The 24603-nt window shown below is 37.8% G+C and overlaps 1 protein-coding gene across 5 annotated transcripts in view; it reads left to right on the top strand.

Moving 5' to 3' along the window:
• The window catches only part of MAPK12 (mitogen-activated protein kinase 12), a 32208-nt gene extending 7833 nt beyond the window's left edge, over nucleotides 1-24375 (top strand). For 2 of the 5 annotated variants that reach the window (XM_030238094.2, XM_030238092.2), the window contains exons 3-11: nucleotides 2784-2842; nucleotides 4156-4267; nucleotides 13244-13273; nucleotides 14923-14970; nucleotides 17900-18014; nucleotides 18577-18648; nucleotides 19250-19329; nucleotides 20060-20138; nucleotides 21696-22634. In XM_030238094.2, coding sequence (XP_030093954.1) covers nucleotides 2784-2842; nucleotides 4156-4267; nucleotides 13244-13273; nucleotides 14923-14970; nucleotides 17900-18014; nucleotides 18577-18648; nucleotides 19250-19329; nucleotides 20060-20138; nucleotides 21696-21952 — 852 coding nt within the window. In that variant the 3' untranslated portion in view covers nucleotides 21953-22634. Of the gene's footprint in view, nucleotides 1-2783; nucleotides 2843-4155; nucleotides 4268-13243; nucleotides 13274-14922; nucleotides 14971-17899; nucleotides 18015-18576; nucleotides 18649-19249; nucleotides 19330-20059; nucleotides 20139-21695; nucleotides 22635-22657 lie in introns of those variants that run through there. The other 3 variants (XR_007776529.1, XM_030238093.2, XM_030238096.2) reach the window with 3 other exon arrangements.
• Nucleotides 24376-24603: the final 228 nt, after the last annotated feature.

The raw sequence follows: 24603 nt of genomic DNA, 5'->3' as shown, positions 1-24603 counted from the left end.
TAAAGTTCTTTACAAATACTGTCTTTAATTGAGAGGTTTCAAACAGAAACAGGATTTTCCATCATATTATAAAGGAGGGAGTTGACTACACTTTGTCCGTTTCTTTTCCTTTGCCTGAACAAGTAGCTGGAGTTGTATCTTCCTCAGAGGATTAATTTTATCACATATTTCCCTGTGCTTAATATAGCTGCAAAAACCTCTGGCCTAAATGGAAATATGAATGACTCTGCTCCAGTACAGGAAAATAATCCCAAACCACAGCTATTAAATAAAAATCACTGAGGAAAAGGAAATGGGTCCTTCACTTTATTTTATTTATTCACTTCATTTATTAGTATGTCTTACCATTTTGGACACCAACATGGATTTCAGGATTTTTAGAAAACCTGGTTTGTAAAGCAAGAGAAGTATTCCAAGCATATTTAAAGAGTTTTCTGATTCATTATTTAAAATTCCCTTCTTTGGGAGCTGAGCATTGGTCTTGGTGGGTTCATTCACTGTAGAGGATTTGCAGCAATGATAGGTTTGTCTCCATAAGTTTGCAGCCTTACCTCAGCATTAGTGCACATCAGGCAGCATTAAGTACCAGGAACTCTGTACTTGAATGGATACACATTAGAATGTTAGTGAACTTCATTAGTGTGTTTTGGGGCTCTTATATTGTGCATGGAAGCATGTTCTTCATGCTCCTGTGTTTCACTGGGGGTGCCTGATAATGCCTTGGTGCACAGATGCGTGTGATAGAGCAGCCACATTATTTCATCCTCCTCTGTGTCCCTTCTTTTCATTGTGGTGTCCCAGTGTCTTTCACTGCTATGTTCAGATGTGATGGGATTTATTTTCTTATGGTTCTTGCTTAGGTGTATGAGGGCATGGAAACACTTGCTAAGGAGAACAAAGCAAGACTTTTGAGAATGTGGAGCTTGATAAGGGGAGATGCATATTTAATAAGATTACTTCTAAAATGTTAACTTCCTTCTTCATATATGTACATCTGAAGAGCGCACAACTTTTCTAGTTGTGTGTTTGCATACACACACTGCCTTAGGAAATGCCTGTAGAGCTGCATTATTCTCCACTGTTACAATGTCTTTGTAATCCCATCCTCCTCCTTTCTCTCACTACCTCCACAGAGAAAAGGGAAACCTTATGTAAAACTGTCATAAAGAAGAAAATTCTTATTGTAAGGTTAGCACTAGCGGTATTACTTCGAATAATAACCACATCCTCTGTGGGTTTAATTATTATTTTATAGTAGTTATTCTTCTTTAATTAGTTTCATATAACGGTCCCAAGTAAATATTATTAGTGACTTTTTTTTCAAAGATACATGTGGCTACAGAGAAAGGGAGTTAAAATTTTCTGCCTTCATCTTTATTAGTTTTTCTGTTTTCTTCATCATTTTGACAATATCCAGTCTAACTGTAGTAGTCTGCCCTTAATATGGAAAGACTAAAATGTAGGCAGTAAGGTTTTCATCATGGCTGGGCATTTAAAGCTTTAAATAAAGGAAGGTGTCCTTTTCTTGCATTTCCCCCCTCCATTTCTGCTCATGCTTCTCTTTATTTTCACTTTTTTAAGAAGATGTCTGATTCAGATGACAGTTCTTGATGTATGACCTAATGTCTGTATGGCCACAAAGATAGGATTGAATAAGGTTATAAAGCTTATTATTCTTTTAGCTTGCTCCTGTCAAAGTCCTGCACAGCCTCATGTTACTAAGAACAGCAAAGCTGTGGGTTCAATCCGCATACAGGCCATTCACATAAGAGTTGTACTCAATGATCTGTGTGGGTCCCTTCCAGCTTAGAATAGTTTGTGATTCTGTGACATAGCAGCCTGCACCTGGGAAACGCCACGAGCAGTGTGTGGCTTGGGAGGCTTCCTCTGAACAGACTGAAATGGTCATGAATTAGCAGAAGAGGTAGAAAAAAAGCAGCTCTAAAAGCCTGTGTTATTTAGGCATGGCCTGGATTATGCAGCATCTAAAATCTGGCTTTAGATCACTCTACCTACTTCTTTTTGAGCATTGAGTTCTGTGTATTTAATTTTCTGGTGTTCAGTGGTCTTGAAAGAAGCACTGGTATTTAGTGTAATGCACTCAGTCAGTTTGTATAGTTCTCCCCAAGCCCATGCTAATAGGAAAAGCTGTGGTGGAAAATCCATATTATTAGATTATTATTTCTCTGTTCAGTGATAGGATGCTTTTGTTTGACAAAAAAAAACTCTTTGGAGAACCTGAGGTATAAGCCATAGTAAATCATATAAAGTTCTTGCTAATTTTTTTCTCAATAGAAACAGCTTCATTCTCGTTTCTTCTTTGTACTTCCAAGAAGCTATTGAAGTCAATATACCTAAATTACCCTGTTACTGAAATTGGAAGATGTTTAAAGTGCGCTTCATTGATAAGCAGCAAGCACAGCTAGGTGGAGAGTACTTACAAGTGCTTCATATTATTGACTGATTTTTCTGGTTTATTTTCAAGATGTCAGTATTTAAAGTGATAACATACTGTCTCCTCTTACATAAAATTGGTAGCCTCTGAACTTTTAGTTCTAGTGGGTACTTCTTATATTTTTTTGTCACAGGGTAAAAATGCCATCTGAGTTATAAAATCTAACACAAATTCTAGGGCACTAGTTTAGGTACCATTTCATGTTTATGCCTATAGCTAATGTCTCAATGTGTTTTAGATTATATTTTTTCACTTATTAGGTGATTTAGGCTTTATTGTGTCAAATCAGCCATTATTTTTTTTCTATTTTTTTCTATTTTTTTTTTAGGTCATTGGAATTTTGGATGTGTTCACACCAGATATAACACTGGAGAAGTTTAATGACTTGTAAGTTCCAAGTTGATTGTGTTTTGGGGCAGAGCATTGTTGCTTGTGCAAGATGAAAGATTGTTGCTTTTTAAATAGAGAATTTCAAAATTGTTGCTTCATGGACTTTTTCTGAGTTTCATCTTAATATAACTCTTACATGCAGTTTTGGTGGGCAGGAGTTCTCAGATTGTCATTTGTCAGTTTCCTGTCTTTCAGCCCTTAGTAAATGACAGTTCAGTGAATTCCCTAATCCACTTTACAAATACTGATTTCCAGCTGACCCCTAAGGCCCAGGTTGCTCAAATGCTAGGACAATTCTTAACTCAATCCAGTAGGTGGAAAATTACCCCCATTATGTGGCATATTTGAGTGGGATCCATCCAAATTAAAGGATCAGTTAAAAGTGCAGGTACTGCTGAATTTTTTGGTGTTTATCTGCATTGTGGTATGTTGTGCCCTGTGACTGTTTTCCCTGTCAGTGGTCCAAACAGCACCTGATACAGGTTGTTTCTACCACATCTCCCTGATTTTTGGTGTCATCTCAAACACAAGATGTTTAACATATCTCCTGTTTTACTTGTTTACTGCTACAATTCTGGTGAATTAGAGTTGCTAGAGAAACAGCTCCCAGAAATCCTTTTGGGCTTAATGTAGGTTTCCTGTGTTAGTAAAACTGTTCTGGATTTCATCTAGTATATGTATGTTTCCTAAACAACCTTGTGTATTTATAGTTAGTAAAGAAAGCTATCTGACAGAAGAACGTAGAAAATGAAGTACAGAAAACATGGAGCATGTGTTCATATTGATTGTTGAGCCAAAATGAATGTTGTCCATATTGTCTATTTTAGCATTTTACACAGCATATGTAATAGAATGCACATGTACATGATGACCATTGAAGCACTGTGTTTTAAATGAGACCCTAAAATCATCCTCCAGATTTTTGCACAGTTCAATGGCTGTGCTGCTAGTCATCACTGTGAGATACAGTGCCTTGCATGAATGTCTTAGTTTTTTGTGTAGCTGTCTTTGAAATATCATGAGGCTTTTGCTTAGTTTCTTTCTAAGCTAGTTCTGATAACTAGCAAATTTCCATGATCAGTGACAGAACTGGGCAATACCTCATTAAGACAATCAGATAAAAGCAGAGAGGCTTGGAGGATAGGAGGATGATGAAGGAATTGTTTGGTAAATGGAATAATCTGTAATTATTAATAATTAATATTGTAATTGAAATATAACATACAATTATGTTTTAATTTACATGACCAAGGTAATCAAGTTAATCTGTTTGGTTTTCTTTCTATTTTTTTGTTTTGCTTTGTTTTAAGCTATCTCGTCATGCCATTTATGGGAACAGACTTGAGTAAGATAATGAAGCATGAGAAATTAACTGAAGATCGAATCCAGTTCCTGGTATATCAGATGTTGAAAGGCTTAAAGGTTTGCCAGTTGTACTGCTATTTTGATTTCACAGTCTTTTCCTAGTAAACTGTTATGGAGAACTATAAGTACTTATAATTTAATAGCCGCATAAAATTTATCTCACCTAGTATAGTAAAAAATATATACTAAATTGAAATCATTGTATTCATTTATTATAGAAAGTATTTTTTACAGCTGAAGAATCCTGTCTCTCTCAGTTTCTTGTCTTACATAAGGTGCTCCGGTCCCATAGTCATCATCATTTAGCTTCACTGGCTTTCCTTCAGTATCTCTCTTGAACTGGGAAACCTATAGCTGAGCACAGCACTCCAGGTGTGTCTCATGAGAGCTGAGAAAAGGGGAAGGATCATCTTCAAGATGCTGGCAATCCTCTGCCCAATGCATGAGGCTTTTGGTTGTCTTTGGTGTAAGGGCACAGGTTCTTTTCTGCCAAGCTGGTCAATCTCCAGCCTTGTCTGGTGCATGGCATTATCCCCTCCCAGGATTTTGTTGAACTTCGGTGGGTTCCTGTCAGCCCATTTCCTTAGCCTGTGGAGGTCTCACTAAATGGCAGCACAATCATCTGGGGTGTCAACTTTATTGTCAGTTTTGTATCATTTGCTGAGCTGCTGAGGGAGCCCTCTGTCCCGTCATCCAGGTCAGTAATGAAAATGGTAAGCTGACTTCAGTACTATCCCTAAGGGGGACAGTGCTGGTGATGGGCCTCCAGCTGGACTTCCTGCCACTGATCACAGCTGTTTGATCAAGACAGTTCAGCCAACTTTGATCCAGGCAGCTCAGTCACTGTCCATTAATCTAACTCCTACTTCCACTGTCTCTCAGGGTGTTATGGGAGTTTCAAAAGCCTTGCAAGAGACAGGGTAAACGACACTGCCCTCCTGTCATCCACCAATCCAGCTGTCTTATCATAGAGGGCTAACAGGCTATCAAGCATGATTTTCCTCTGTAAATCCATATTGACTACTGCCAATCAGTTCTTTGTCCTTGTAATTTTTGGAAATGGTTTCCAGAATTACTTGCTTATCACATTCTCAGAGAGGGAGGTGCAGCTGACTGACCTTCCTTGATCCTCTTCTTCAATACCCTTTTGAAGACATGAGCAATATTTGCTTTCTTGCAATCATAAGGAACATGTCCTGATCACCATGACTTTTAACATACTATTAAGTAGACTCCTGATGACATTGGCCAGCTTCTCTTAGAATTCATGAGTGCATCCCATCAGGCTGTTTGTTTAAATGTTAAATTTGTGTTTGTTCAAATATTCCTTATCTGATCCTCCTCCATTAAGGGTTAAGTCTTCCTTGCTCCAGACTTTTCCAGCAGCTTCAGGGACTTATGATATGGCAAATACTACCAGTAAAGATGGATGAAAAGAAGGCATTGAGTACCTTAGTTTTTTCATGCCCCTGGTGCAATTGCCTGTTTTCTCCCTAGTTTTGTTTTTGCTCCCAGTTTGCATGTAGAAGCCCTTCCTGCTGACCTTTGTGTCTCTTACCAGATTCAGGACAAGAGGGCCTTGCCTTTCCAGATTCCATCTCTGCACACTTGGGCAGTATCTCCACATTCCTGCAGGGTGACCTGACTGCTTCCATCTCATGTATGCTTTATGTTTCCCTAGGAGTTCTTGCCTCCTGACACTTTTGCTTGATCTTGACTTAACTAGTGTCTGTTTGTTGTGTGATGATGTTTTACACTGTGAAGTTAAAAAAACATTCATAAAAGACTGTAATGACGCATGCAGATTTGTCTAGTTTTGAACTGTGTAGGAAAGCTTCATCTTGTAGCTCTTCCAGTAAGTCTTGGGAAGAATAATTCTTTTGATATATCATTTTCTTAAATAAAAAGTATAACCAAATGCCATGTGTAAGTTAGTTGTTGGTCTTGTTCATGATTTTGTTTATCTTTTCACCTAGTAAGCCTGACTGTTTATCCTCCATTCCTTCTCAGAAATAATGTTTATATTCATCTCTGTTTTATCTCATAGACATTGCACTTCTGTGGACTGCAGAGCTTACAGCTATAGCAAATAACATAAAAACGTAATCTTGAATTTTACTGACTCTCACAAGAATGATTCTAAATGTATTAGCTGTCATATACTTTGCATGTGTTTCTTCCTCATCTTTTGCTAAATACTGTTTATTTTACCTACTACTTTTTTTTGCTGTTTGGCTTTTAAAAATTGGACTGTGTATATTGAAGTTCATGGTCTTACAACACATAAAGAAGATATTCCTTAAGCTCCCTGTTTTTATCTATATTAACCTATATTAATGTGATGGGAAAATGATTCTTGGTCTATATTAGTTCTGCAGTTCTTAAATTACTGTGTTTACTTTTTGGATGTACTACTTTTTTCTTTTGGTGACACAATTCCAAAAGAAGAAACCCTTGACCTACGTGTGCAGGGTTTATCCAGGCTCCCCTGCAGTAAAGGCTGTTTAATTCTCTTTGCTGCTCTGGAGACACATAAGGAGGCTATGGAATGGCACTGTCTTAAATTGAATGTCATTCCTTGGCTTCTGCTGGCACTGTACAGTTTTGGCTTTACAGTCCTGTAAGCACATAATGTATGGGCAGAAGTTTCCTCTATGCTTATACAGAAAAGTGACGTCAGTGTAGGGTTGTGCTTGTGCAGTGGAAATACAGACCTCATTTTGATACAGGAATGTCTGGCACTTCCATCAGGATGTGGATTCATCCAGATCTATACTTGCATTTCCAAACACTATTAAAAAATAATTAAATAGCAGCACAGCATGCTGAGCCTGGACAAGAACATCAGGAACAGCATATCCACGATTCTGTTGTCCCTCAGCACTTACCAGATACAGAAAGGCAAGTAAATTGTTTTACTCCCATCACAAAACATAATAAATACATTTTCTTGTTGAGTCCTGCATTATTGATTTCTCTTCGACCCTGCCCTGGATTTTGTGTTCTTATTTTAGTAGATTTTTGCTCGCATAGCCTTTTATATGTGCTAAGTAATTATCTTTTGTGCAGGAACTAAAGTCAGGTAATCTAAAGCCAGGTTTGGGGAAATTGGTTTTATTTAAACTGGAGGAAATTCACCTCTAATTTGGATTCTGAATGTGGAGTTACGATTTCAGTTCTGTAATTAGTTCCCTAGTCACAAAGCCATGTCCTAGTAAGTGTTGTCTTAAGGACTGTGTAAATGGAATGGTCTGTTAAGTTACAGCAGGTAACTGTCTGGGAATCAGGTTTCCAGGAGAGGCATGCTATTCACCAGGGATGAAAAACAGCGTTTGTGCTGACTTTACAGGCAAGCAATATGTGAACTGTAAAGAATTAGCTTAGGTTGAGTGTAGTGGAAAGGATGAATGATTAATTTAATTCTGGTGAAATGGCTTAGAAACATTTTTGTCCTAGTGACGGACACTCTATGACAGAGGCCAGCAGAGCAGAACTTGTGGCCCCAAAGGCTGATGCTGAAGTCTGTTGGATCAGTAAATGTGGAAGACAAATGTGGAGCAACTCTGTGCGGTTGACATACATGGGAAGAAAACAGAGCAGGAATTTATAAGGATATATTGGGCAGGTTTATGGCAAGGTTTGTTTGTTAGTGAAGGCTGCAGGGGTGGCTGCTGTTAGAAGACACCAGGAACTGCCTCCGTGTTGAACAAAGCTGGCTGCAAAGCAGACCCACTGCTGGCTAAAGCTGAGCCCATTAGCAATTTTCATGGCATGTCTGTGGTAATACATTTAACGGGTAAAAAAAAATGTTGGCAGCAGCTGTGAGAGGGGAGTGAGAAAATGTGAAGCAGCCCTGCAGGCACCAGGGTCAGTGAGGATAGAGGGGGAGAAGATGCTACAGGTGCTGGAGTAGAGATTTCCCTGCAGGCCATGAAGACCATGGTGGCCCAGGTTGCTCCTCTGCAACCCATGGAGGACCATGACAGAGCAGATATTCACACAGCAACCATGGAGCACCCCATGCTGGGGCCCAGGGATGTGGCCTTAATGAGGCTGCAGCCCATGGAGAGCCAGTCCTGGAGCAGGCCCCTGGCTGGTTTGGTGGCAAGACCTGTGGCCCTTGGGGGACCCACACTAGAGCAGCCCACTCCTGAATGCATTCTGTATAAAGAACACATGCTGAAAGAGTTCACAAAGGACTGTCTCCTGTGGGAGGAACATAAAAATAAAAGCAGTCACATGCAACCAGCTACCAGCAGGAATGCTGAGGTAGTAACTGTGATAGATCTTCTGTAAGAAGTGCTTTACTTGAATAGTTTCTTACCCCGTGGTTTTGAGAGTAAAACTTTACTTACTCAAAATTACCAGCAGGAAATAAAATATCTTTTAGCTACTAGAATGTTTTGTCATTTCTTATTACACAGCAAACTGGAGAACAGTCTTTAGTGTATCTGTTCTATTAAATTTTGAACCATTGAACCATTTCAGCCACAGAAGTACACACCTAGCTGAAAATATTTTTAAGAAATAGGAGTGGTCCAGTGTTGGAGGCACATTCTTGTAGCCCTGTCTGTGCTAGGAAATGTGTTAAGCTGAAAGCAGTGTTGCTAACATGCAGACAAGAAAGAAAATGAGTCAGTAATTTTTTTATTCTTTTACAGATATCAGTAAATTAGCTGTTTAAGAAAGGGTTAGCCAAGTTTTTCATGAAAGTCCTGTACTTTTTAAGGTCTACTGTATCTGGGTTAAAGACAGCCCATCTGTGTTTACTTGGATTGCTTTTTTGGCGGGGCATGGGGACCAAACATACACTTAGCTAGTACTCAGTGGAGGCATTATAAGGGAAAAATGCTTGCAATACCTTGGAAGGGGGAGAATGCCACTGTAGATCTGGAATGCTTAGCCTCTCCTGTGTATGATGACTTTGTTTTTCACCTTTTAACTTTGATGGAGTCTATTCTAAGGAGTTTTTTTTGGTGTTAAAGATGTAACATGCAATATGCATTTGTCCTTTGTAAAGTATAAAGAACTTTATGGTATCTGTGTTTATGTCTGGGCAAAGGCAAGAAGGCTGTTCATCATTTTTGTCACATTGCATATGCTTCTGTAACAACCTGTTTACATGTGACAGTTAAATGTGTATAAGGGAGAATTCTGCATGACTGATGTACTGTGAAGGGATAAGGGAGATTTTTGGTAAGCCCCCCAGTTGTTTCCTTGCAGGCCTAATTTCTACATTCTATCTGTAGACTGGTTCTGGATTGGTTGTATACAAAGGGCTCAACAGCCTTGATTTTAAAAAACCTGTATAAATTGAGGTCAAGACTGAGTTCATGAAGATTTGTATCTTCAGCCTATGCTCTGCAAGTCTGTACAGTTCTTTTTTGTTAGTTCTTATCATTTTACTGTCTTTTTTCTACAGAGAATGAAATATTAATTTTCTTTCTTTGGTGTGCCTTGTAATTCAATGTGATGTGACATCACTTAAAAACAATGGCATACCTCTCCTTTGCCTGTTGCCTAGTCAGGCCTTAGTCTGGTATTAAATTTTGCTTTCATGTGAGCTTGCATCTTGGAAGGATAATTTCTTGCATAATTTCTTTTTTTGTTATTGTTTGACAGAAAAGCTGTGTATTGTCAAAGAGTACAGAAGAAAGGCTAAACATAAGTGTCTGTATATGTAGGTGGAAAGAGACCGCAGCTTTCAGTCTTGGGTCCCTGTTCTGCAGGAATGCCAGCTGGGCTCCTGTTCATAGAGGTCTGGGGGAGGTGGCTGTCAGTCCTCTCTCTTTATTCATAGTGCTTTGGAAGGGACAGACAGCTCCTGGGCCATACAAACACCTGTTCAAGCTTCTCTTGCATATTTATGGTAAGGTGTATTACTCTAGTTCTCTCCTTTTCTCATTTGTATTTACTGTCTTTTGTTCACATTTATGCTAGATTTTTTCTGCTTCTCTGCTTTCCATTGCCCCTCTGACTCATTTCCTCTTCAGTTTTTACTTCCCTGCCAAGATGCTTTTCATTTTCATTTTGCATGTTGCCTAGAACACATTCTCCTGAGTCTTTGCTAATTCCCTTTTGATTAGCTTTTTATTTTGTGTAGAGATTACATAGAAAGAAGAGAATGCTTAAAATTTAGATGATTGTTGGATGACTTCCTAGCACAATCTGAAGCTTGCATTCCAGGATTTATGCATGCTATCAAAATTGTCTTTAGAATAATGCACAGAGCTCCTGTGCTCTAAGGCACTTCACTTGTGTTAACTGGGTTCTTGAATAAAATATGGTTCAGGTGAAGTGGTAGAAATATTGTGAAGGATATGTCTACTCTGTTCTGAATCATTCTGCCATGTTAAGAATGAAAAATCTGTCAATAGATGCATAATTTAATGAGGAGAACCAGTAAGAACAGGATCCCATGTTCAGAAGGCTGTTGAACAGAATTGGAAAACCTTCTGAATGAAGACTGGCATAGTTCCAGTGTTGCTACCTGCCAGGAGATTATGAAATGCAGTTAAAAAAATACTGCTATTGTTAAAGACACATATGCAGCACAGCACCAGTATTTCAGCTTACAGAAAGGCTGATGTGTGCATTACAATCAGGAATAACTGCTATTTCATGTAATCTCAGTAGTGCTATGTTAAGAGGAGCATTCAGAAAACATAGGAGCTTTCCCCTATGTTAACATGATTTTGGTGCTGTGAACATTCATAAAACCTTTAGTGAGGTGAAAATGACAGCAAAACCATACTCTTCCCCCCGAACAGGTGAGATTTACTTTTAACTGAAATTGTGGAGGGTACAGACCTTTTAATTTCTGTTTCTACATTCCACATTCTTAGGTGCCAAACGAATGGGTCTGACAGCTTTTTCCTTACTATATACAGTCTTAGCATCACAAACCAACTATAGAATATTTTAAGCATCTGTTCGAAAATCAAGAGGCTTCAGTTAGAAGATATTGCAATAATTTAGAATGCAAGCAGATATTGTGATATCCTTGATCAAGATAGTGATGACAGAGGATATCTTTTTCTTAATTTATTGGGAGTTTAACTATTTACAGTTACATTTCTAGTTTGGTTGTTTTAAAGTGCATATGGTCTCCATGTACAATTAACAAACTTCCTCCTCCTCCTCCTCCTCCTCCTGTCCCAATTCACTTCATGCACATCCATGACAGATAAAACATTTTGTAGTTTTGTGTTTGCTGTAGTGGTTTTACAGCAAACATTCTGTGAAGCAGCCATGTGCCCTCAAAGTCTTGTGTCAACCCCAGGAAATCCTGTGGAGGGCTTTGGCATTTCCTACGGGTGATGTTAAACCTTGCCCAATCTGCAAGTAATCTGCAGCAGGAACTGGTCTACTGCAGATGCCAGGACAGACCTGGGCTCTGGCACAGCAGTCAGCAATGTGACCGTGCAGCAGCAGGGCCCTACCACGCCTGGGCTGGATTGGTAAAGTTGTAGGCACAGGGTCAAAGGAAGTGGGGGCTTTTTCCCCCCATCCCTCTTTTCAGAACCTCTGAGACCACATCTGGTGTGGCTGGTCAGGTGTAAGAGAAGATTAACTGTCAGAGATTTTTTCAGTCAATGCTTTAAAAGCGTGACACCCTAAGTGCAGCTCTTGTGCTGCTTAGGTTGTATGGATTGTGTTTTAAGTTCAAAATCTGAGTCTGAAAGGCACATTGATTCTGTCTGAAGAAGTTGGTTTTTGTTCTGTAGCTTTGCTTTCTTTGTCTTGGTGTTTCTCATCAGCTGGGTTATGAGGACCCTTTTGCAGAGGGACTGTTGCATTTGTGAGGTTAATTGTCCATCCTGAGGGTTGCTGGGGAAGATGGTCATTGCTATGGCTGTAGCTGATTTGCAATTATCCTGCAAAGCTCCTTTCTTCTGTGCATTTCTGTGATGTTATGCTGACTATTCCTGATTGGTATTCTCTGGCTCTGCCAGCTAGTTCCCAGTGACCCTGTTGCCACTTGTCCCATTTTTCAGAGTGGAATAAAACGAAAATTCTTCAGGTGAAGCTGGAGGATTTGCATCTTATTCATCTTTTGTCAAGTCTTTTTGTTTAAAAGTTTTATTGTTGTCATGTTTCTTAGCATCACTAGTACAGTCTGTGGGAGTTTCAGATCAGTTCCCCACCCTGAAGGGATTAGCACATCCTAGGCTGCTCCTGGAAACCATGTCCTCAGTTCAGAACAGCTTTCTGCATTTCGCTCTTTGCAAGAGATGCATATGTCTGAGCTAGTTACTAGAAGTTCCCTTTATTGACTGTGATGAAAATAGTCACTTCTAGGGTATCATTCAGGGGTGAGAGAAGCTGCATACCTCAGTGCGGAGCATTTGGGGGCGGTCACGGATTTGAACATCTGTATTTTATCAGGTGTCATCCCAAAAGAACTAGTCCTGGGTGTGCAGTTTGCTGGTTTGGCTTTCGTGAGCCCTTAAATAGGTCACTGAATGGGTGATGAAAATATGCAAGTAAAGAGAATGTCTTTGAACTTGACCTTTCCATTTTCCATTGAGAAAATACTGAAGCATGTAGCAAGAATTCTCAGATAAGACCTTCACTGGTCTTCATCCCAGTCTCAAAGATCTCTTAAAAGCCAGTGCTGCTGAAGCATGTGAATCTAAACTATGATGGCATGCCAGAGACACCTATTGTAGGAGAGCATTTCTGATGTATAAAATACCATGTTTCATTCTGATATATATATATATATATATATATATATATATTTATTATTTATCTATTTATCTATTTATTTATTTATTTATTTATTTATTTATTTATATATCAGTTGCAGTACTCAAACTGATTTAGTAGTTTCTCATTATTAAGGGAAGGAAAGGGCTAATGAACATTAAATGAACATTAAAACCATAGCTAAAGGGATCTTCTGTGCAATTAATAAAATTTTTCTAATTTCAGTTTCCTTTAGCACTATGTAAAAGTATTTTCTCTCCTACCCCAGGCTACTTTTAAACTCAGGACCTTGACTAAAAAAAATACTTTCTCTTTTTACAGTATATTCATTCATCAGGCATAATTCACAGGGTAAGTGGAAAAACATGAAAGATATTTATATTTTGATAATGTGAGTGATGTTTGTGTATAAGCATGCTTATAAATAGGCCTGAAATTCTGTTTATAGGCTTTCTCAGTTTGTTGGTGCCTTTGATTTCTTCTTCAGTGGGAACAAAAGATGGCATGGCTATGTCAGTGTAAACTGGGCACACAAGTTGCACTGAATAACTGAATACAGCTTAGATTTGTGGTTCCTAGATTACTTTTTGAAGTTGAGTTTTAAGTCCCCACAAGAGCAAATAGTGTCTAAATTGAACTAGGTAAGAGTTGAGGGGTTTTTTTGTTTGTTTTTTTAAAATGAAGATTAAACTTTTAAAAACAATGGTTAGGTTTTCTTTAAGTGTTTTATTAGTGTTCAAAGTTTTGGGGGAACCGTAGAAACTGAAAAAAATTTTTCAGAATTCTAGAGACTTAGGAACCTCAAATTTTTTTCTGAGAGAAATTAAACATTTGTTTCTTTTTTAATCCCTTCTCTGTATAAAGTCCACTTAAAATCAGTTCTGCACTATGAAGAAGGAGTTCTGAATGATGCCTTTGTGGTACCAAGCAGTACATCTTCCCCCAAAACTGCATTAGAACAGTAGAAATTGTCCATTTTTAATTAAGTGTCAGGAGCACCATAGGGAGTGCACATTGTATAGTAGCTTTAAGCTGGACACAGAAACTACAGAACTGACAAAATAATGTAAGATATTTATATTCTTATTTTTGCAACTGTTGGGATCATGGTCTAAACTTACCATTGCTTAGTTTTCTTCTAAGGTCTCCCTTGATGACCCTTGAGCTTCTTGGTTTCATTATGGTTTTTTGCATCAAATTGTTTCTCTCCAAGGCCCCTCTGATCTTAAAAAAGATCATTGTATAAAGCAGGTGGATCCCTGTTAAAAAGCTCAGAGAGAAGATACTTCTAAAGATCTTGTGCTAAAGTGAATCAAACAAGGGTTTAAAAAAGCTGAAGGAACATGTATATCTAATTATGTATTTCGGAGTCTCTGATGTTGCAGTATCATCTTAGTCCTTGCCAGTAGTCTTCCCTTTGCTAAACTTTACCACTGTGGAAGATCATTGGAAGTCTCTAAGGTGGCTTAAGAGACTTAAGCCTTCTTACATACTTCTTTCATGTTGCAGTTGCGTTGACTTTTTTAGGAAATTGATTTTTCCACAGAAGAGAACATAGGGTTTTGTGTAAAATCTTGTTTGATCTTTCAATGCTCCTAAGTCTGTCGGGGTAAGGAACTTTTATAATGCATATTTTAATATGGAACATGTACAGTCCAGAACTATATATGTGAATTGTTAACCTTGTGGTCTTGGTATTAAATGCAACAAATTTATGTCCAAACTCCTCTCATAGAAAAATTAGTGAATTCCTTCACTGGCAAGTATTTTCCTGACTTATAGCAGAAAAAATAATTGATTTTTCTTGGAGGGGAAGTATACTGGAAAAAAGCCAAATGTGGAAGTTTCCATCCTTGTTTGTATTTTTTGTATTATGACATCATTTTACCTGTTGCTGTTCAAAATAGTTACATAAAAACTATAAAACCAGAAAGAAAGAAGGAAAGATTGCAAAAAGGAGTACTTTATTGTCTTGCTGTAAAATTAAATCCTTGTTGCAGGATCTAAAGCCTGGAAACTTGGCAGTAAATGAAGACTGCGAATTGAAGGTAAGGTATGTTTATTTGAAAAACCAGTCAGACATGTTAGAAGACAGAAGACAACAGGTGCAGGAGCTGTGAACATGCTGGTTGGTTTCAGTGCTGGACCAGGCTTTTTGCTCTTGAATCACAATTGGCCTGTACGTCCTCACAAAACAACAGGGAATTTGAATGGGGACTTTTGTGTCCTGATGTGTAAGGACACGTCAGATCTTATGGCCAAGGTGTTGTCCCTAAAAGAGACATAAGAGTTGATGGGAGTGATTCAGTTAGGTGAGAATTTAAACTTTAAATAAATAGAAAAAGTCTAACTCTACAAGCTGGGAGATACAGAACATGAAAGGTTGTGAAGGACACTCTTAATTGAATAAAATGTGATGCAGAAAGTGGTTTTTAGCCTGCAACATGCAAACTATATACTTGCATGTAGCCATTGTAATTCAAATTTTGGTCTTTGGAGACTGACCCGAATGTTCCAGGGTTCTGTAATTTTAGTGATTTCCTATCAGACACAAAAAGCCATTGACTTTTCCTGGCTTGGAGGTGGACAAATGATGAGTGGATCCCAAGGTGCTGGGAAAAGAAGAGTCTAGAAAAAACCAGTTGTATATGTATGTCTTCCCCTACACCCCCAGCTGTACAATTATATTTTGAGATGCAAGCCAGGTGTCTCCTGATCTGTATCTACTTATTTAACAAGTCTTTTTCTGCACACTCTCTGAGTTAGTTTATCCAGGCACAGGATCATGTTGCCAGGAATAGTGCAACCATTTTACCCCATGTCTGTGCACTCTGCAGCTTCCCGTGCATCAGGTCCAGTGATGATGAGACTGTTAGCAAGTTGGAACAATTCCTTGAAGAGATAATTAATTAGCTATCAGTTTTTTCCCAGTGAGCTTTCTGATGCTTGTTTCTCCCTTATCTGATGCTCTCAACTCCTACTTAGGTATCCACCTACACAGCGGAGGGTGTATGAGGGGAAATCACTGTCCTTTCTGTCATCTCAAAGTTACAAGTTATTTTTGTTAATGAAAAAAATTAGGAAAATTAAGTTTGCTGAGTCAAAGGAGACCTACCTTTAAGGAGCTGAGGGAAACTGGGTCATTGTTTCATAATTCACAAATTATAAGAAGGATTTTCAAGCATGCTCTGAAAATTGCTGTGGAAGTTCAAGCTGAAATGGTGAAGATTGGAGTGTGAGAATAAAAGTTTTATATGAAGATAGTTGTTGAAATAGTACCATATTAAGTACAAATAAGATACACTTGTTCCTAAGCTTAATGGAATATAAATGAAAATAAATCATGAAGTTAAAGCATAATGCACAAAAATTCTTTCTGTCGTTTTCTACTTCTACAAGTCTACAAAACCAAATTATATTTTAGCTGTTTCCAACTCTACATGTCACAAGCCTTGGTAGATAAAATGCCTAAAAGACTGTGACAGAATAGACTGTACCACATCTGGATTTGACCTGTTACTTAGGGTTTTTTTCTTCCACCTTCCTTGCTGTCATACTGGGAAAATACATGTGCTGAATATTTACAATAAAAGCCATACATAAAGGTTTATACAAAAATTATATATACAAAAATTTTGCATCTAGTAAATCTTCACTTCCCAAAGAATCAGCCACAGTCAAGTGCATTAATTGGTATGAATAAAAAATGTCTCCCTTTGCATTCTCTTTCTGTTTTTAAATTGATTGGTAATCAGCAGTTATGAGGAAAACATGGAAATTATATTTCCAGTATGACAATAAAGATAAACCATAACATTTTGTAGTCTTGTTTTGTGAATGAAAATATAGTTTTCCTTTTTCTTTTAGTGCCAGAGAATGACGAAACTATCCTGAAATATTTTAGAATGCTTAAATGCAGAGAGCATTACATAAACATGACTCTTGGTGTAGGAATGCTCAGGTGTCCCTATTAAAACCCCTGTCCTATCAATAAACATGTGCAGTGTGATTCACATGGCAAACTGTGGCTGCTCATGCAAAGCTTCATGTTTAGTTACCTGTGTGTCACCATGATTTATCTTCAGTAGAACTTGACTTACCGGTTCTTGTTAGAAGCATGAACTTTCCAATAAATACAAACTGATTGTCATGCCAGGAATGGAATTTTCTTGCTGTTTTCAGCATCTTTTAATGGTCCATACATACAGGTAGGCCTTCTTAAGGCAGATTTTATAGAAGTTGACAAAAGGCCATAACATTCATTTTTAATATTTCTGCTGTACACATTGCTATATCTAGAGAAAAATAGCTGAGACTCTTAGAAATAAGCTGAATTGTGCATAGCACTTTAAAAAAATTGCACAGTTCTTGTATTTGTTACAAAAGGTTTTTCTGTAGTTGATGCTGGAGGCTGGAGAATACTTGATGGGACTAAGTGATGGTAATTCCCCACTCTTGTTGCCAGTTTTCAATGTGACCTAGAGGAAGTCTTCCCTTGTATGAGTTATGCATAAAGTAGAGATAACAATACCTTCTTTCTTCAGAATATTCTTGGAACACACTCTTGAATAATTGTGCCACCTGGGATATGAGAGCAGTGGACGCTGTCTAAAATGGGTGCTGTTCTTTTAGCTGTAACTTGATACAATGGTGATTCTGTGCTCAGGGAATATTTGCATTAAATGTGTCCAGTATCTTTTTAATTAATAAGTGAATAATTTATTATTTTCTTTACTGGTCTTAAAGCTTTTGATGGTGCCATAGAAGTATGTAACTTGAAAAAAAGTTATTCAAATCTCTGTGCTACCTCTGTCTTGATTTTTAGAATGAGAACAAGACACTTCAATGAGAAAAAGATACAAAAATAAACTAATCTCTGCAGATTGCTCCAGGTTTTTTTTCCCTACAGTTGTAAGGAGCTGTATGAACTAGATAACAAGCTGTCTGATCTGAATGTGCTTTGTGCTTCCACTGCAGATCCTGGATTTTGGATTGGCAAGACATACAGACAGTGAGATGACTGGCTATGTGGTAACAAGGTGGTACAGAGCCCCAGAGGTCATTCTTAACTGGATGCATTATACTCAGACAGGTCAGTATCTCTTCAAAAGTGTCTTAACAGCTACAAGAAATTTGAGGTGAAAATGACAATATAATTATGCAACATTTCCCTGTAGGTAAATTGCAGGTAATCATGTGGTGGTGAGTTTGGGAATTTTTTATATATGTTTTCTGAGAGTAACAGAAAGTGCCAAGGTTATTAGAAAAAAATTATTTAATTATACAGACATGACAGTCTGGTCTCTCTTCTTGTGCTCCTGTAAAGGTGTGCTGATTTTAATTTGAACAGACAGGGAGAAATGGCAAATTAAGGGAATTCAAATAACACTATGGAAGTTTTTGAAAGTACTGAAGATTTACTTCCTGTGTCTGTTACTGAGAAACTCATTCTGCATATTATGAGATTATCTCCAGTTTGGTCATTAGAAAGTCTGGTAGTTTTACCTGTGCTGTTCATCATACTTGGCAAGGCACACATTTATTTTATAACAGACTATAAAGGTAATTTTTATACTTATTAAAAATATGTTTTAAATTAAACTTTCTGCACATTTAAACAGACAGGTTAATGTGCCTCTTGGTGTTTTTTTCAGTTGACATCTGGTCTGTGGGCTGTATAATGGCTGAGATGATAACAGGGAGACCTCTGTTCAAGGGAAATGATCGTATCCTTCAGTGAATTTACGATACTGATGTAAGAAAATTCTGAGAGGTTGTGATGTGATGCAGTAAGTCTGTTCAAAAACAGATGAGTATAAATTGAAATTAATAGTAAAATGGCTTGCAGCTTTCTCATTAAATTGTTATTTTATATCTGTACCACTTTTGCACAGCTGCCAATTAAAACTTGTATTACTGATTTTTTTCAGTAGAGGTGATCTTTGAATCACATCCCAAATCATCAAGTAGAAAGCTCTGTGATAATGGAAAAGCCTTTTTTTTTCCTAGTGCATGCCATTCATGTGTTGATTGTTTAGATACTCTTAATGTTTTTGGACTCTTATTGTTTTTGTCCAAACAATACAGAACAAGCCTGATTATATTAGAAAATTTTTCAGATGATTCAATCATGTGTTCCCAAATTATAAGATATTTTCTTTGCCTTTTCTAAGAGAAATGGAGAACTTTCATCTTTTGTAAATCTTCTGTTCAGTCATTGAATTAAGATTTTTACATTATTCTCCAACAGCAAAGAAGTGCATTACTTTTGCAGGATGCTTAATTTCCTAATAATGAAAGAATTTGTTCCTTATTTCTGGTATTCAGATCTGGACCAACTCACAGAAATAATGAAAATAACAGGTACACCAACTCAAGATTTTGTTCAAAAATTGCACAGTCAAGATGTGAGTATTCTGATTTGTCAGTTGGTGTTCCATGTCTTAATTTTCCTTTAAGCCATGCTCAGTTCTTAGACAGGCTGAGGTAATACGTATTGACTACAGATATGACCCCTGATGGTCCTTTTCTGCCTTGACATGATTTGTGCACCCACAGTAGCTACTGGAGATGGAGGGTGGAATGACAGAAAATTATCAGAAGATTATTTAGATATTCCAGATAAACACAGCTGAGGTGATACATGGCAACTTTTATTGTAAAGGTACTAAAAACACAAAGATATTCAGAAAACCCAGTTTTTTGCAAATGTCTTTCCTGTCCCTATGTCAATGTCCTTCTAGAATCCTGAGACCCTTTCATATAAAGAACCTAAATTTATTCATTAGTGTAACTGTTCAGTTTAAATGTAAAGGAATTACTGTATAAGGTTCACCTCTAGAGATTGCTGTAAACTCATTATGACATTCTTTTAAGTATTCATACATATTTATTTGAATAAATATACTAGATATGGAGCACTAATAATTAAAGCTTTGCATTATAATTTATAAATAATGGTTTTAAAGTTTGATTTTAAAAGATTCCATTCAGGACAAAGGTGAATATCATCAGAAAAAAATGCATTTGTACAATGTGCTGTCAAAATATTGTTGAGAAAGATATTAAGCATATGGTTAATGTTGTCTCATTACAAAGGTGGCAAAGATCTAATTTAATATCCATGTTTCTTTTAAGGCAAAAAATTATATCAAAAGCCTTCCAAAAGTCCAGAAGAAAGATTTTGCATCCATCTTGAAGTATGCAAATCCTTTGGGTAAGGCTGTTTGTGTGGGTGTGTACAGCTTGTTCTTGTGTTTGCATTGGAGGCAGCTGCATTGTAATTCAGTCATGAGACAGGTGATGTGGTGGTTCTTGGGCTATTCTGTCTCTTGCTTTCCATAATTCATCATTTTGATTGTAGAAACTGAAGTTTAAACCCTGCCAGGAATTAATTGTTTCTTAGAAGCATAAAAAAAATTAGTATTTTGTGGTTTGGGTTTCAGTCTACTACCTCCTTATTGGTTTTACTTCAGCAGTTTTCTCAAGAGCCCTAGCATATCAAGTATATGTAATAAAATTTTCTCTGTACTGTATTTGAATTACAATTCTGAAAGCCCAATCTGATCTGCAGTTGAAATACAAGAAAATGGAAAGCTGACATTTTAGTAATGGAATTAATACATCCTGAGAAACATCTGTGCATTCCTGAGAAACAATGGCTTGGATTCCATAGATTTTAACAGCTAGAAGAGCCTACCAACTGTGCATAACTGTGACATGACCTGAGGCAGGCAGAGCTCTGAAATGGCTCTCCTTAAGCATTATCAATTCCCCAATGATCTAAACACTAACAAGCCAGTTTTGTTAGACTATTATTTAGGATAATTGAATTTTCTCAATTTAAGTTAAAATTTTAGGTTCAGGTACAGTACGAATACATTTGATTAATAAACAGCTCTTTCCCTTACTGCATGGTTAGCTGATGGGTAGCTACAGCAAGCTACACATTTCCATTTAGTTCTTAGGATGTCTTTTATCATTTCTGTGGCCATCTGGCTGCTTCAGGTCTGGAATAGTTTAAAGAGAATATGCAACATGGTCAGCAGAAGTTGAAGCATCCTGTCCCACACTTCTTGAGGTGAAGCATCACTTCCCACACTGCCTCTACTTCCTTTCAGCTGCTCCAAACCCAAGAACATCCTTTCAGGATAGAAAAACAGAAAATAAATTAATCATTCATCATACCTGTTTACACTAGTCCCCTTTGGCTGTCTAGCAATGGACTGAATCCAGAATCCACAGGAGGGAAACATGAAAAACTTTAATGGGTTACTTTGGCTGAGATCAAAACCACATAGCAGATAAAGTTAGCTCTGAAATTATGAGTATGGACAGCTGACCTGTCATAGTGTACTTGGTCTGGACTAGGTGACACAGAGTGCAGTTCTCGTTCGCTGTTCACCTGTTCATTCAGCTGCTGTCAGGGGATGATGTACCTTAAAACCACAATGAGTGGCAGTGGTTAAAGACACCTGGGAAAGCCCCAGGCACAGTGGTCCTGGAGGGAGAAGCTGAGAAGTCATTAGCTGAGATATTTTCTGTATTGCGTGCAGAAGCAAGGGAGCACCTCTGCGTTGCATCAGGCTTTGTACACATCCCAGCTTGCTCAAAACAGTCAAGCAAAGAGGCCCCACTGGCTATAAATGGACACGCAATGATTCTATACTGTTACTCCATGTATTTATTTGAAATACCTCCAGGGCAGTATTACTGTGTAACAAGTAGAATCAGGTGTGTGATTTGAATACACTGTTGGTTTTCTATGCAATAGCTGTAAACCTTTTGGAGAAGATGCTGGTGCTGGATGCAGAGAAGCGAGTCACGGCAGCTGAGGCTTTGGTGCATCCTTACTTTGAACCAATTCACGATCCTGAGGAAGAAATTGAAGCTGAGAAATATGACGACACATTTGATAACATGGATCTTCCACTAGATGAGTGGAAGCGTGAGTTTAATTTTGTGGTGTTTTCAGAATTAACCAGATTGAAAGGCCATGCAGAAATTGAAATGATCCCCCTTACAAATTAACTCCTCTGCTTTTGATCGAACAGGGTAAATAGACAGCATTAAGAGAAATGATACTGATAAGCCAGTGTTCCTCTTATCAAGTTATTTTGGAATGATCTCTAAAGGTTTCTTCTCTGCTTCCTAACAGAGGCTGTTCTCCATTTCCCTAATGTTTCTGTCCTCCCATCTACTGGAACATAGAAGAGAAACCATTTCTGTAACTTGCCTTTCAGTGGATAGAGCAGGTGAAGAGATTGTTTGACTGTTGCCTCTACAGGACTGCAGTGGTTGCTGGCCTTACAGTTAAGAGTCTCTGAGGGAGAAAAAACATATCTGTGTCAGCAGAGATTTAAGTCTCATCTTGTTTTCATCTAAGGTCAGAAGTTTGTAGTTGGGCTTTTAAGTGAGGACCTAACTTTTAAATCTAATGTGCTCAGTAACTCTTGCTGAGGATATTGCCCACTATACTCAAAAGTCAGTGCTCACATCCCATTAAAAGCACCATTTCAGTACTGGGCTACTTTTTCAAATCTGAAATGGTGAAAAAGTCATCCTTGATTCTCTTACATTTTGTACTCTTCCTCTCTTTTTGCCTGAAGAGGTCTCTCTCTTCCTGAGCTGGATCAGAGCCCAGCCATGCTGGGCTTGCACCTTGCTCATTCATGTTTGTGCAGCTCCTTTCTGATTAGACCACAGCAATGCTATGTCTATTCTGTTGTTTTGCAGGCATTACATATAAAGAGATACTGAACTTCAAGCCACCACAGTCATTGGACTCAAAGGAGACAGCAGTATAATGGCTCCGTATTTTCAGAACTCTGAGGAGGGCAGAGAAGTTGTAAATGTTTGTGACATTTCAGGTGTATAAAACTTCTTATAAATAAGCTCTCTATAATCTGTTTCATCTGCACTGTAACAACGTCCTTTACTCTGCATGTGAAGTTGGTGCTTTTGGGCAGCAACTTTTGGGCATTTCAAAAATATCCAGAAACGTATTTCTGCCTACAAACTTCTTCCTTCTGCACAAAAGGACTCAGCCTGCAGTAAGCTGGTGCCATCCTCAAAAGAGCAGGATTAATTCTTCAACTCAGAGATCTGAAGAGTACAAGTTACCACCCCAGGCAAGCTGAGAACACAGTATGTCTGATGTGCTGTGACTGCTCTCCAAGGCCACTGAACCGTCCTGAATGCAAGAAGTATTCATGTGACTTCCTCTGGAATATTTCACTTTGCTGAGATGCCTGGGAAGGCTAATCATCTCCTGTTACCTCAGGGACTGCAGTGGGTAGCAGAGTGAGTGCCTGCATCCCCTGTCCAGTGTGAGTGAAAGAGAACCTCAGAAGTGTTGATGTCCTAGATTTTTTTCAAAGTAACCAGCATAGCAGGACAAGATTTCATAAACTTGCTAGGTGAACAGTCACTGGATATATAATCACTGTATAATATTTTTCCCTAAATACAGTGCATTTTCTTTGTATAGAACACGAGGGATCAATGATTTGCAGGGAGAAATTCTTCAGATTTTCTAAAATTTTGTAAGCTTTCCAACATCTTAGTATTGAAATTATCTCAGACAATCGGCAGTGCTGATTTTAAAAATAAAGTTGCATGTGGGTCACTTTATAGGAAATTAAATGAGGACCAAAATTATAGACTTCCTCTTCATCAGGAATACCTGCAGCAAGCTGGTTTTTTTCACAGTGTACAAAGCTGTTACCAGGTGAAGAATAATAATTATTCCCTTTTTTTACCCATTTGAACTCTTCTTACTTGGAAAAACACTCAGACCTTTTGTGGAGAGGTATCTTAGCAGAAGGAGTCAGCTTCCTGATGGGATAGATAATTTAGGTGCTTCCTGAGTTCCTCTTACTGTCCTGTCACTGTGTTTTCCTAGGTGCTTTGTTCGTAAGGATTTCTGAGAGGTGGGAAAAAGAACTGGCAAACCTTTGTGAAGAATTTCTGTGTGAAATTGCTTGTCTTTCTTAAAGGTAGTATCTTCACAGTTGACTGTTTGGATGTGGGTTATTCCTATTGTAATACACTGTGGTGTGTTACTACTGAGTGAAATGAATGTGAAAGAAGATGTTTGATCCTAGCAGGTAATAACTGGAAAAAAGAAGAAATTACTTGGGTTTTTTTTTGCTTTAATATCCAATATACACCATAAGTTGAATAAAGGCACAGTTATTCTGTTTCTTTCAATGAATGTTTGAATTAAACGCTTGTAAATATTAGCATTTGTTAAAAAATTGTGATGAGAGTTGATTAGCTGAGGTGGACACCTAGAGAGACTAAATAGTAACAGAAACCTTAAATTCATGTATTTGACAAGTCATTAAAAATGACATTTTCAGGAATTAATGATAAAAAAACCCAGAGAATGTATATTGAATCAAAATATTTTTCCAAACTACAGGTTTCTCACAGAGTCATACCCCATTTTGCACTATGGAATTTCTGCTTGGTCTACACTTCTGTGTTAAATAGAAACTTTTCTCTTTTAGAGAATAGATGTTGTCTCTTAGGATCATGTTATTTGGTCTTCTTAAAAGTTGTGGGGGAAAAGCGCCTCTTGGAATTAATGGTGTTGATAGACTGAGTCAATGGGAAATGAAAAATGTCAAACACTTGAAAATGCTGCCTCTATATTTTAAATGGATTTGAAAATCCGA

Source organism: Serinus canaria, chromosome 1A, assembly GCF_022539315.1.
Source record: "Serinus canaria isolate serCan28SL12 chromosome 1A, serCan2020, whole genome shotgun sequence".
In the NCBI taxonomy this organism is placed as follows: domain Eukaryota; kingdom Metazoa; phylum Chordata; class Aves; order Passeriformes; family Fringillidae; genus Serinus; species Serinus canaria.
The sequence above is the reverse complement of the archived record's forward strand: the minus strand, read 5'-3'. Positions and strand labels throughout refer to the sequence as shown.